The sequence below is a fragment of the Stigmatopora argus genome, chromosome 10 (assembly GCF_051989625.1).
Source record: "Stigmatopora argus isolate UIUO_Sarg chromosome 10, RoL_Sarg_1.0, whole genome shotgun sequence".
NCBI lineage: Eukaryota > Metazoa > Chordata > Actinopteri > Syngnathiformes > Syngnathidae > Stigmatopora > Stigmatopora argus.
Window position 1 is genome coordinate 14210001 of NC_135396.1, and position 14799 is coordinate 14224799.

At 37.7% G+C, this 14799-nt stretch overlaps 1 protein-coding gene across 1 annotated transcript in view; it reads left to right on the top strand.

Moving 5' to 3' along the window:
* hip1 (huntingtin interacting protein 1) overlaps positions 1–7983 on the top strand; it is a 49630-nt gene extending 41647 nt beyond the window's left edge. The window contains exons 26-31 of the mRNA XM_077611303.1: positions 1397–1497; positions 1575–1680; positions 1757–1880; positions 2021–2082; positions 5355–5472; positions 6927–7983. Coding sequence (XP_077467429.1) covers positions 1397–1497; positions 1575–1680; positions 1757–1880; positions 2021–2082; positions 5355–5472; positions 6927–6937 — 522 coding nt within the window. The 3' untranslated portion in view covers positions 6938–7983. The remainder of the gene's footprint in view (positions 1–1396; positions 1498–1574; positions 1681–1756; positions 1881–2020; positions 2083–5354; positions 5473–6926) is intronic.
* The last annotated feature ends 6816 nt before the right edge of the window (positions 7984–14799 follow it).

Sequence of the window (14799 nt, forward strand, 5' to 3'; positions counted from 1 at the left end):
CCTACTACCACCACACCACAACTACAACTGTGCTTTATAATGTGGTGTGCCTTTAATATGAAACAAATTTTAAGAATTTTGAAGGTACTCCTTAGTGTGGAAAATATGGTAGTTTAGTTACCCTATTTTGACCTCCCAAACTAATTGCGCCTCAGTCATTCACAAAACTAATTTTTTAATGTACTTTATTGATCTGAGTGAATGTGTGGAAATAACGAATGAATGCATAGAGGGCAAAATACATGTATATCTTTATTAAAAATAGGATTGGTGCCATTAACTGAAAAAGGAAGCTCCAAATATACAATTTCATGAAATTACACTGACATTTATCTTTTATCATAGAAATTGAGTTAACCTCCTAAAACAATCTTCTTAGGTGAATAATCAGTTGTTGTTTTTTTATTGAACTGCTGCAATGAATCAGAATGCCATTTAATAGAGTAGTTTAATATATTGAGCTGCACCTCTGACAAATGCAGTGCGCATTTGCTGACAAATTTGATGGTGATTTACTTGTATCAAATCAACGTTTCCCATAGAAATGAACTAAATACAAATTAATTCGTTCCCATCCTCTGAAAAATACACAAAAAGCAGTATATTACAATGGAAAAACATATTTTTATTGCTTTTAATTCACCATCTACTAACAGAGTAACAAATAACTAATGGTATGATGTTTAATATTAAAATGAGGCATTATTTTATACTACGGGGAGTTTGTGGATGGGGGACAGAGATAAGAGTCACTTGACAGATGCGCTCTCAACGTAACATAAACTTTAAATTTAACTTAAATGAACTTGTATACCTATACACACACACTTAAAACAAAGTTTTAGTCTTACGTTACACTAAAGTTAAACTTTCTTGTCCAATAACCAAGGCAAAGAGGTTACTGTATTCTACCGCCACTTTTGGGGGGAACTTCCTGCTTCTCCATACGTATTGGCGAGCCGCCTCAGTCATTCATATTCTACTCATGTATTTCGATTATTTCATGCTTAATATCGATTGTCATCATACGCCATTTCTTCACACTACCATTCATTGCACCGGCTTGCTTTGGATCAATTGTGTTTCCCTTAATTCTGACTAATGCAAAAAAAATGGGAAAAAATGCAATGCTCCGCCCAGTGCTCGTAGAGATCTTTGCATGCGGGAGATGCAGCGAGAGAGAAATCATGAGTAGCCTCTCGCGGCCTCACCAACTGGCTGTCTCAAATGCTCGTATCTCAAAATTTGTCTCGTATCTCAAGGCAAATATTTGCTCAGAATTTTACTCTTATCTCAAATTCTTTGTATGTCGGGGCACTCGTATGGCAAGGTATTACTGTATAGTGAGTGAACCAAGTAATCATGTTTAGCTTAACTTTCCTCCTTTATCCACTAGGGCGCAGCATCCAAAAAGGAATTTTACGCCAAAAATTCCCGTTGGACGGAGGGATTAATTTCTGCCTCCAAGGCGGTTGGATGGGGTGCCACTGTCATGGTGTAAGTAACTATCCTCACCCCGAAGTGATTAAATTAATTCTGAATGAATAAATAATTGGAATGTTGTGTCATCTCAGGGATGCAGCTGATCTTGTGGTGCAAGGCAAAGGGAAGTTTGAGGAGTTGATGGTGTGCTCTCGCGAAATTGCAGCCAGTACTGCGCAACTTGTTGCCGCTTCAAAAGTGAGCCTCAAATGTGGTCAAGCTGTCTTCCCGTCTACTTGTAGCTCTTTGTTTTATCGGTGGCCCCCCTTCCTAGGTTAAAGCAGACAAAGACAGTGGCAACTTGCAGCGCCTGCAACAGACATCCCGAGGCGTCACCCAGGCGACTGCCGCCGTTGTGGCCTCCACCAAGTCTGGGAAGTCCCAGATTGAAGACAAAGGTAAGTGCTTTAAAGCATCTCACAGGTTGTTTTTAAGACACCAAAATAACAATATTGAGAGCCTAACCTTAAGTTGTCCGTAATATTCCTGGTAAAGCATGCAAACAATTGACTGCTTTCTGTTTTTCATCGCCGTACAGACACAATGGATTTCTCTAGTATGACGCTTACACAGATCAAGCGACAAGAGATGGACGCCCAGGTTGGTGGCAATGCACGACATCTATGCAACATATAAAAGTCAACCGATAAGCAGACCTGTTATGGAATGCACTCATTGTTCCACTTTTGATACTCATTGTTTTTCCTGCCGGAAGTTGACCTTAAAGCTAGACAAATACTTGAAGCTGTTTGCCCGAGGCCGTTTCTACCCCCACACTCGAAGGAAAACAAAAGTAGCCAGACCTTTTTCCACACTTACACAAAACTACTATCGGGGTAGCACTTTAGGCTTATTTACAGTTAGCAAGTGTGCGTAAACAAGGTAGTAAAGTAAACTGAGCCACTCATCAACCTTCGATATCTCCACTTCCAATGAAGTCAGGAAGATGTGATGAACATTAAAGGAATACAATGATTTGCAAATCATGCTCCAACTATATTTAACTGTACCTAGCATAAAAAGTTTCTTTCATGTTCAAATTGATCAACTGCATATGAAAGGTTTGCTTAAACACAATATGTGGAACAAGTAAACTTAAACCATTTTAATTCTCTGCATATAACTAGGCAAACATGACAGATTTTAAAAACATATAGAAAATAAAGCACTGATTTTCTCTTTGAGTTCACACCAATCTGTTTTCACTTCTTTTGTATGACCAATTTTTGGTCGTTGATCAGTTTTGACTGACACAACAATGCAGGGCAAAACTTTCTAAGACTCTCACTACACAGTGCACAATGGTTCTTATTACTGAATGTACCGAACCATGTAGCATTTACTCACCTTTCTGTAACTGGGTGATAGAGCTCCCCCCCCAAACAGGTATATAATTTATTAGAGCTCAAAATGACCAATGCAAAATTTGCACACAAAATCAATATGTTCAAATGAAAAGTGGGCCACAACAACAAGCATTAATTTTACACCAAAACAGTACAACAGAGTGAAACATGAAACTTGACAGCAAATTATTTTTGCTTTTACTTTTCACCTAGGAAATGGCTAATTTCATAATATTTTCACATTTTCAAGTCTGTTCCTTCCCCTTCTTTCTATGTCTGCTATTCTCATTCTATCCTCACATTCTGACATCACACACTGTGCGCCTTATTTTGCGCCCCAAGTGTGTTTTTGTGCCGACGCAGTCCTGTCCAATTGCTTTGAAATTCGGTTTTCCAGTTTGTAACAATACGGGCATACTGGCACAGAAGGACGCTGTCCGAGTAGAATGCCCGGTAGGTCTGCTTTACTCATTCGAAGTGTGAGTCATCCTTATACTTAGCAAGCCAGTTTCTCCTCCAATCGGGTAGAGGACTAACAATTAAAGGAAATGAAATAAATCCTGTGAATTAGGTGCAAACCAGTTGGCGGTGTTCACTCAATCATTGAACTCGAGTGTTTAGAACTCAGTGGCGGGCCGTGAATTTCAAACCGACGCCTTCAGTGCTATGTCTGAATCAATACAACGCTCAAAAACTATTTTATGGCTTTAGAACCTTTACACATATAAAAAAGCATACAATTGAAATATTATTTAGGAATATAGCCATATTTTACTCACCAAAAATCATTTTTATCTGTACACAAAATCCATCCTTCTTCTTTTCTATCGCCATCGAAGCTAATGCTGAAAGTCGAGCCTGTCCGGTTGTATTTCTGGCATAAGTTTTTATTCGATTTAGTGCTGAAAATGTTCGTTCCCGGTTGTGACAGGCTTGCTTGCCTTGGAGCTGTCCGACCTTTCTTAATGATGCCCAGCTTTTTTCTTGAAAAGTCCGTCTTGAAAATGGCTTTGACAGTAAATCTGCAAACAAATCAATTTCTTCTCCTCCTTCAGCCATTGCGGGTTGACAAAACTGCTATTAAATCAACACAACAATATATTTGCTTGTGCAGCTCGCGCCAGGTACAGTTTGGTAGCTCTGGCTAGTCCACTCTATCTCTAGCCAATCATAGTTAGTGAAAGCAATGACGTATCCCTACGCCTGTGAGAAGGCCTTGGTGCCACCAACTCGAAATCTTTTATCGACGCTTGTTTTTATGCAGCAGAGCCTGCAGAACTGTCTGGTTTGTCCTAAGCAAGGGTCTCCAAATTATTGCACAGAGAGCTACGGGTGGGGCGGGGGGTAGTACAGGATCTCATCCCAATGAAACAAGATGACACTTTTCCACCCAATTGTTATTGGTTGTTTGTTTTCAGAAACCTCATTGGTTAAACCATTGTCTCCCAACGTTTTTTGAGCTGTGGCACACTTTTTGCATTGAAAAAAATCTCAAGGGACACCCATCTGAAAATATTTTAATTTAAAACCATGTCGCCTATATTATCAATAGTCATTCTCATCAACGTTTTATCAGCAGGAATCACATATACCTCCAAAATGGTTCCAAAATCAAATTTTTCACACTGACCTAATATCACCAAAAGTCTCTGGACCCTGAACAACTTCCGGTTTGAGTGATGCAAGAATAAGCAATTTTAATCGCATAATTTTATGACTTTTCTCCAAATATGACTTAAATTTCCTAATATTATGAAGAAAAAATTGTGCTCACACAGACTTTTCATCGCCAAAAGTTGATGCCATAGCCTAGAAACAAAATAAAATGACTGTTTCACAATTTGAATCTTGTAATAGTATAATCTATAATTTAACGTTCATCATGTTTTGATTCTAACCTTGTATAAATTCAATTTTAATCTCGTTATATTCATATGATTTTTTTTCTCTGAATATTGCATTTGTATGACTTCTTGGAATTGCCCGCGGAACACCTGACCATTGCTCACGGCACACTTGTGTGCCCCGCCCGGCACAGTGGTTGGGAAACAATGGGTTAAATCTGTGCTGGATCGGTTGAATTGAAAACCAGGAACCAGAGCGCCACTTGAGGACCGGTTTGGAGAACCCTGTCTTAAGTGTTTTGCAGCAAGTTCAAGCTTCAAAGATAATGGCTAAAAATGAACTGTTTGCCAATCTCCAGACTTAGTCAATACGCAGCCCCTTGTGGTGGTGAAAAGCTCAAGATTTGAAGAAAAAGCCCAATATTTGAGTCAATATTTTAGATCCTGTAGCTAATAGCTGCTAATAGCTACAGTATTTTCCGACAGCATGAGGCGTGACACTTAAATCAAAAGCGAAATGTTGGAAAGGTGCCTTTGTTCACACTGCCCAAAACCTAATTTCCTGTCCATGACTAATAAAAACAACAACCTTATTTTGATTGGGGGTTTTCCCTCTGTTTGCAAGGAGAAACATTCTAACAGAGCGTGTTTGTTCTTCCCCTGCTTGCGTGTGTTTGTCCAGGTTTTGGTGCTGGAGCTGGAGACACGCCTGCAGAAGGAGCGTGAGCGTCTTGGGGAGCTAAGGAAGAAACATTACGAGCTGGCGGGGGTGGCAGAGGGCTGGGAGGTCGAGGAGGAAGGTGAGAGCCAAAAATCAAAACAAATACAGATACATGAAGAAATAAAAATATAAGATGTAAAAAAATATATATATATACATACATACATATATATATATATATACATACATATGCATATATGTACATATACATACATATATATACACATACATATATATATATATATATATATATATATATATATATATACATGCACATACATACACGTACACACACGTACACATACATACACACACATACATACACACACATACATACATACATATATATATATAAGAATTGCCAACATTTAATTTCTTTTATATTACCAAAAATAGCCACTTGTCCTATAAATGGTTAACGGTCTTTAAGATGCTATGAATTGTCAAAAAATGAAAATGATGGATAGCATGTTACCATGAATGTACAGTGCATTCTGGGTGAGCCATCTTCTTTTCTGATATTAGTTAGTGGGTGAGGCTGAGGCAGTCCAGAAAGGAAGACTAACTAGGATCCAATTTCATTATTAAGCCTTTTCTGTCAAGTTTTTTGGATGCATTTTTGTCAAAAATGTGTTATATAATTTTTAAGCCACTTACTGTAGTTTTTCAAACACCCTTTAAAGGTACTCAAGTCATTTTGATGATTTTTATTTAAAATACATGAAATCTGATTTGAAAATAAGTGCTGAAAACATGGGCACATGCTTAGAAGAATTGCTGAATCTCTGATTTAGAGGAACAAACATCTTTAGTCTCATTTTTGTTTTTTTTAAATTATATCTAATTTAATCTAAACACCTTTGGTCTATTTTTTTTTCTCAATTTTTAAAGCCTTACATCAAGGGTGTCAGACTTGGGTTGGTTCGCTGGCCGCGTTAACATCAACTTGATTTCATGTGGGCTGGACCATTTTAGATATAATATTTAGATTTTTTTAAATAAATGGACTAAAAGAACTGGATTAAAATCCCTGAATATTCAGTTTTTTATAGATCTAAAACAATGTTTATTTTAGCTTTTTTTAAATATATTTTTAGATTGTACAAAATTATTTTTGAACTAAAAATTGATTAAAAAATTACAATTATTGATTTAAAAGGGGGAAAATCAGGAAATTTAATATACATCCATACTCTTCATTTTAATTTGATCCTAAAACAGAAAGTCGGCACTCATGATTTACTTTCCCGGGCCACACAGAATGATACGGCGGGCCAGATTTGGCCCCCGGGCCGCCACTTTGACACATGTGCCATACATTAACTCATTTTTTTTTATATTCATTCAAATTTGTCAGGGTTATAACAACGGTTTATTTTTCACTGCCGTCCACCGTTGTGACTACTTTCACATACGGTTCCTCATACAGTTAAAAAAATACCAAAGATACCACTGCTGGTACACGTACAATACAATTTGAGAACCACTGTTCTATGTGACATGACCTCTGACGTTGGTTGCTGCCCCTTGCAGGTTCAGGTTGACCGCAACCCCATGCTGGCCATCGCTCTGAAGAAACTTGTATTTATACACTCCTCTCCATCTCTGTCTCACTAGTTTTTCCATTCATATTTGTTAATCAAGCCAAATGAAAGGGTGTTTGCTCTCTAAGCCTATATCCTCCCACCCACGGAAACTTCTTTGAGGCCCGGATAGCAGGACAACCTGACTCGACCCCCTTCCAAGACAGTGCGGCTGTGTGTAGAGGGCAGTCTACCACTTAATTTATTATCATTGCTCCTTGTTTTCAAATTCACAAGAAGATGCATTCAGGAGATGATGAGCACAAGTTGTAAGAGGACTAAAAGTTTTCTAACAAGCGGCGGGAGCGACTTGTTCAGTACGTGGCGCTTCTCTGGACGGTCTGCCTTTTACCTTCAGAAACAAACCCGACTGTTAAATCATGTTGAACTTTCATTCCATTTTGCTTTTGAAAGAGACTCTTACTTTGAAATCTGCTGCCAGGAGGGGGGGGCTCGCAACTCTTAGAGTAGCCATCGGAGGTCAAAAGTAGCAGTGTAAAAAAGCAACATAAAATTGACATTGAAGCATTTGTTTTTGTGAAGGTTATTTTTCATTCAACTAATGACAAACTTAAGTTAAATTCACAGATGTTTTAAAAGAGCCACTTGATTGGATGGCTATTATTGTCAATGCCACTGTTAATCATGGCCAATGCATCAAGGATGGCACACAGTAGCTAGGCTGTGTCCTTTAGCTTTCTGCAGACCACGTAGGCGTGAGTAAATGCCAACTTTCACTGTCATCTAAGCTCACAAACCTTCAACTGGGTCAATATTTGTCTCTCTCACTCAGTCGGTCTTTCCATGTTTATAAGGAATGCAAAGTGGTGCAGGTCTAAACCAACTGACGTCAACAGAGGCCCGTGACCATGTCTGGGTTAAGCGATGGTGTGCCGTAAACCTATTCTGGTCACTAAAAGTTGTATTTAATAGACGTATCTTAAACCGTATTTGCCGATAATTCTTCCAGGATCTAGTTTTACAAAAAGAATGTGATAGTAACTGGATTTTATATTTTTATATATATATATATATATATATATATATATATATATATATATATATATATATATATATATATATATATGTATATGTATATGTATATATATATATGTATGTATATGTATATGTATATATATATATGTATATGTATGTATATGTATATGTATATATATATATATGTATATGTATATATATATATATATATATATATATGTATGTATATATATGTATATATATATGTATGTGTATGTATGTATATGTATACATGTGTATATATATGTATATATATATATATGTGTATATATGTATATATATGTATATATGTATATATATGTGTGTATATATATATATATATGTATATATATGTGTATATATGAATATGTATGTATATATGTATGTATATATGTATACATATATGTGTGTATATGTATGTGTATATATATACACATATACATATATATACTTATACATATATGTGTGTATATGTATGTATATATATGTGTATATATATATATATATATATATGTGTATACATATATACACATATATGTGTATATATATATACACATATACATATATATACTTATACATATATACTATATTAATTACATGAAGTAAAGATGGAGCACATCTTATTGCAGTGCTGTCGCTCCTGTATTTAATACTTGCTTTAGTTGGGCCATCATTCACTTCATACTTGTTGAGAATAATTTAAATAGGGAATACTGTTGAAGGCGGATGGATGGTGAAAATAATATCTGGAGATAAAACAAAACGCACCTTGAGTGATGAACGCTTGTTTTTGTGTTGTCTTTTTTTTGTCCAAATATTCTTTGTTAACTTTGCCTCGAGTCCGACATCGTACCAGCTCAGCCAGCCTTTCAAACTGCCTCACACTGTAGTTTAAGAGACTACTCACTCACATAGCGACATTGACATGTGTCTTTGTATCGTGTACTAAAACTATGTCAGTGGGTTTTTATTCTGGTTTTGTTTTTATTTTTTTCAGTTTTTAAAAATAAATATTTCAACTTGTTAATACGTTTTTGGCCGTGTCTGTTTTGATTTCTATTCAGCTCTTTGTTTCTTTTGGGGATTGTCAGATCTAGTTATGGGAGGGTTACATAGTTTAAAGCTCAGCTTCTCCAAATTTTAAATTACTACCCCCAGAAAAGTACTAGCCTTTTTAAGTAGTACCACTATATGTAAGGTCAAAAGTGAAAATACAGAACCACAAAAATCATCCCAAACTAGCTAAACCATCATTCTAAAGTTGTTGTATTACGGTCATTTTTAAAAGGTAAATTCCATGTTTTACAAAAACAGATTGTCAGGATTTATTTAAGGTAAAAACATATTTTTTTTAAATACAGCCCTACTGAAAAATAATGAAACAAATAATAAAATATTTTACTAGATGTATGTTTTTAATTTATATGAATAGAGATGAAATATACATTATAATTGTCAAACGCTTAAAGCTAAATCAAAATGACAAATGTTTGCGTATAAAAGAGATCGCTAAAGTATCAAAACAAGCCATTCTTAAATATTCAAGCCAATACATCAAAATGAAAAAGTTAAGTACAACTAATTTATATTTAGACACCGCCTCCTTTGCACACCACTAGAGGGGTACAACGGTACTTGCTCCCACATTTTGAGAATCACTGGTGAAACGTATTGAAATTTTTTGGAAATGACATTGCATCACTATAAGCACAAGAGTGCCTGTTGTGTTCGGGCCCAAAGAAAAGTGGCGCCAAATTGTAATGCACCTTCATTGATTATTAGGGGTGCAGTTTGTTTTGCACTAAAAGCATCGACTCATTTAAGTGCTTGTTTGTTTCTTAAAGTCAAGATCGGCCAATCGCAGGGCACAAGGAGACGGACAACCATTCATGCTCACACTCATACCTAAGGGCAATTTAGAGTGTCCATCCAGCCTACCATGCATGTTTTTCAAATATGGGAGGAAACCGGAGTACTCAAAGAAAACCCATGCAGGCCCGGGGAGAACATGTCATAGAAATGGGGTACTCGGTCGTTTGGTCGCCCGGAAGGTTATTGATAATTACCATTTAAATCGTTGCTCAAATTTTTATTTGATGCGTAGACCGTGTTGTTTGACCTTGTTTTGTCGCCGGTCTTTTGGTCGCCGGTCTCTTGGCGACCAAACGTCCGGCGACCAAAAGTCCGGCGACCAAAAGACCGGCGACCAAACGACCGAACACGTAGAAATGGTATCGTTGATCTATAAGGTGAGCTAATCAAGCCTTTGATAGTGTATTACGTATCATTGATGAATATGCAGCAGAAAACCACAAAGGTGAGGGCTTATTTTCTAAGGTTTTTGAAGCCCAAATGTCTTCCAATTCTGGAATTAATTCATATCTGCCTGTAATTACCCAAACAGTTGTAGCCTGTAGTGCAGGGTGGGCCAACTCCGGCCCTCCAGAGCCCCTATCCAGTCTTTTTTCCATATCTCCCTCCTCTACCACACCTGAATCAAATGATCAACTCATCAACAAGCTGTCCAGAAGCTTCTTACTGATCCCGATGATTTGATTCAGGTGTGTTGGTGGAGGGAGATATGGAAAAAAGACTGGATAGGGGCTCTCGAGGACCGGACTTGGCCACCCCTGCAGTGTAATGTGTAGTCAGTGAGTTTCATTCCTTTCTAAACGCTAACTCGCTGAATGCCAGTGCATCTCGAAAGTCCCAAACTGTCCATGAAATATGAATGAGAGGCTGCCTCACCTCCCGAACCTAAAATGAAGCAGACCCATTTGTTTATCTGAGTGCTCCTTCTGGGGGAGCTGCTGTCAGGCAGCCCAGCTCAGGACTGCAGAGTCTAAAAATAGATCACCCCGTCTTTCTCCCAGGCACCACCCACTCCATTGCCCATGTGACACAACAGCAGCCCTGCATACTTTGCTGGTGCTGAATCTAATGACGTCACAGGAACACATCCCACGGGATAAATGAGACCCTTAATCACTGAGCAGGGTATTTGATGAATACCAGCACAATCACAGGGCTCCAACCCCCCCCCCAAAAAGTTAGTGTAGATGATTAAGAGGATGAGCTGTAATGATTTCGAAATTATACACAATAAGGGTCGAATTTTAAAGGTTCTGTAAGGTCAAATGATCTCTCATCTCATTTTCTGAAGCGCTTTGTCCTCATTACGGTTGCTGGGGGTGCTGGAGCCGACCCCAGCTGACTTCGGGGCAGAGGCAGGGGGCACCGTGAATTGGTGGCCAGCCAATCGCAGGGCACAAGGGGACAAACCGCCATGCTCACACTCATACCTAGGGGCAATTTAGAGTGTCCAATCAGCCTAGCATGCATGTTTTTGGAATGTGGGAGGAAACCGGAGTACCCAGTGGAAACCCACGCAGGCCCGGGGAGAACATGCGAACGCCACACAGGTGGACGTGACCTGGATTTGAACCCAGGACCTAACCACTCATCCACAGGGCTGTCATGTTGTTTCATTTTTATTAAAATTTAATGAAATTATTCAAGTGCGAAATTGATTCACATTTCAAAAACAGTATAATATTTATTTGGGTCATGTAGGCAATACTCGTACATACAATTTTAATATTGTGCCCTTCATGACCCAAAAACGGAATTTCCAGGTCTTCTAAGAGATTTGTATTCCTTCATTCATTCATTTTCTGAACGGTAAGATTTTGGTATTTATTTTATTTTTTGTATGCTGTTTAGTCTTGATATAACAAGCAAATTGTGTATTGTTGACTTATATGTCGCTTTTAATCTTATCGCCACACAAAAATCTCAACAACCAGTAAAAAATCAAAGTGAAGACGCAGGTTAGGAGTTCACAAGGGGGGCTATACTTGAAATGACTTCAAACAGTACTAGTAATTCTGAAGCCCCCTGTCAGATTGGCTTGACATTGAACCAGAAAGAAGCTGCAATCTGATTGGACATATACATACACAACCAAATGACCTTTCTTTATGGTAACTATTCTAAAATGATGAAAAAGGCTTTGTTTAAGGAACAGAACTAAAACGACTCAATCCTAGAGGACCAATTCTTGCCAAGGAACAAAAGAAAGTTAATCTTGATAATGTGCCTGTCCTACAACTTAGCCTTTGATTGTGTTCAAATTTTAATACAACTTTCTGGCTGACTGACCCACTCTTGTTTTTCAATCGAACAGGACAGTGAAAATTGGTACATTTTTCCATTTTAATTATGCAATAGACTTCCATCTACGTGACGTTTCGTTGCACAAACTGTATTTCGTAATGCTTGATCTAGTCCAATACAGTGGTTGTTTTCATTGTAATTCATTTTCAACATCTGCTTTTGCTGGAAAATCCAATGATGCAGTCATGGAAATAAGAACATGTTGAAACTAGTAACAGGAGCTATTTGTTATTTAGGATCTCAGTAGCTACTGTGAGGTTCAATCAGTCTTTTGTCTGAGCAGACTACTTGAGACTAATAAAGCACTCATTACTGTAATACATTTAGTAATCATTAGCTCCAGTAAGTAGGATGTATTTTGGTTCACTTGCTTTCTATTATGGTCACGTTATTATATAAATAAGGTGGCCCCCGCCTGGTGCCCGTAGTTGGCTGGAATCGCCTCCAGCACCCTCCTCATGATGCTTGTGAGGATAAACAGTACGGAAAATGAATGCATGAATGAACTTCCCTGGATCAACATGGAGTTCTGACATACCCTCATACCTTGAGATACGAGCATAATGTGTTTTGGGGCCGAGCTCATATGTCGATTTACTCGTATCTCAAATCAAAGTGTCCCATAGAACTAAATACAAATTAATTTGTTCCCAGCCTCTGAAAAAAACACCAAAAAACAGGATATTACAATGGAAAAACATATTTTTATTGGTTGTAATTCATCATCTACTAACAGTGTAACAAATAACTAGTGGTTATGATGTTTAATATAAAATGAGACAATATTCAGTACAACGGAGAGTGCGATGGAGATAGTGATAGAAAGAGAGAGACACTTGACGGATGGGCTCGTAATGTAACAGAAACTTTAAATTTAACTTAAATGAACTTATATTCCTATACACACACTTTAAAAAAGTTTTAATCTTACGTTACACTAAATTTAAACCTTCTTGTGCAATAACCAAGGCAAAGAGGTTAATGTATTCCCCCGCAGCTTTCGAGGTGAACTTCCTGCTTCTCCATACGTATTGGTGAGCCAGCTAAGTCACGCATACACTACGTACTCATGTTTTTCAATTATTTCGTGCTTAATATCGATTGTCATCATACGCCTTTTTTGTTTGCACTTCCCTTCATTGCACCGGCTGGCTTTGGACCCATTGTGTTTCCCTTAATTCTGCACTGACTAACACAACAACAAAAAACATGGAAAAAATGCAACGTTCCGCCCAGTGCTCGTAGAGATCTTTGCATGAGGGAGATGCGGCGAGAAAGACAGTGCAGTGAAATCATAAGCAGCCTCTCGTGGCCACCTGGCTCACTCGTATGCTCGTATCTCAAAATTTGTCTCGTCGAATTTTACTTACGTATGTTACTTAGGTATCTCAAGGTATTACTGTATTACTTTTCTATATTATAAGTAACCAACTGATAGTGTCTCAAGTGGTGGATTAACTGCTTTCGCCTCATTGGCAATGATAGTTGGCAAAGTGTTGGGGTAATCATTATTATAAATGTGTTTGCAATGAATATAAAGCCTTATAATATACATGCTTACTATATTAATCAATATATTTGCTTATTAGGAATAGTAATGCTCATCCTAAATGTGTAACTATATTAAACAATATAGTTATATGTGTTGATCGCTTTCAACGAAGACAAACGCCTACGCCAAGGTCGCTCTCCAGGACAGCTGGGTCCAGCGAGAGATACAAGCAAAGGACATAAAACAATCCCCTGAGTTCTTGCTCCGAGGACTGATTACTGGAAGATACGCGTCGACCCCTTCCCCAGATGCGAGTTCAACAGGGAAGATCGGTGAAGGACGCTTAAATTGTTGTTGCCTCAACGGATGGCTATCAATCAACTTGTATATTGTTTTTCCTTTGTGACGTTTGATATGGAATTGTTTTGTTTCTTGCTTACGCAATTGGATCGATTACTCGCATATTGTTTTAATTTGTGACGCCAGGTTGACGCTTGGTTTGCTTGATTATGGAATTGTTTTGTTTCTTGCTTACGCAAATGGAATCGATAACCTTGTAATTGTTTTGATTTGAAGCCTTAAATAGGCAGGACATAATGCCGCTCTTTAGAATAATCTTGGGTGGGGCGAGCTGCCGGATGTATTCTCTTCTTGCAAGAATTAAATGTGATGTGACTACAGATGCCTTTTTTATTGAAAGCTGAATTGGAAAAACCTAAGGATAAACCTACAATTGGATGAACCTAACACAAAGTATCAGTGTAATTTTCCACTTTATGTTAGCTGACAATTTAGGCAAAAGTGAAGAATTTTCCATATTTAAGTGCCTCCTATCACCTGGTAAAATGATAATGCAATAAAACTCTTAAAATAATATGGGCACTTATGGGTGAATTAATGACAGCAAAGTTTTGTAATAGAGTGAATTTCCTAGCTATTCGCAACCAAATACTTGAAAGAGGTTCTCATAAAGTTATTAAGAGAAAGGAATCAGGACTAGTGACGTTTTTAAATTCAGACCCGGCTAAATCTATCAGACAAATTCTGGGATAGAAAGAAGAACCATAATACCATATCTGCTGATGCATCCAGGTATAAACCAACAACAAGAAAAAAAAGATGGCTTTTACCTATCCCAAGA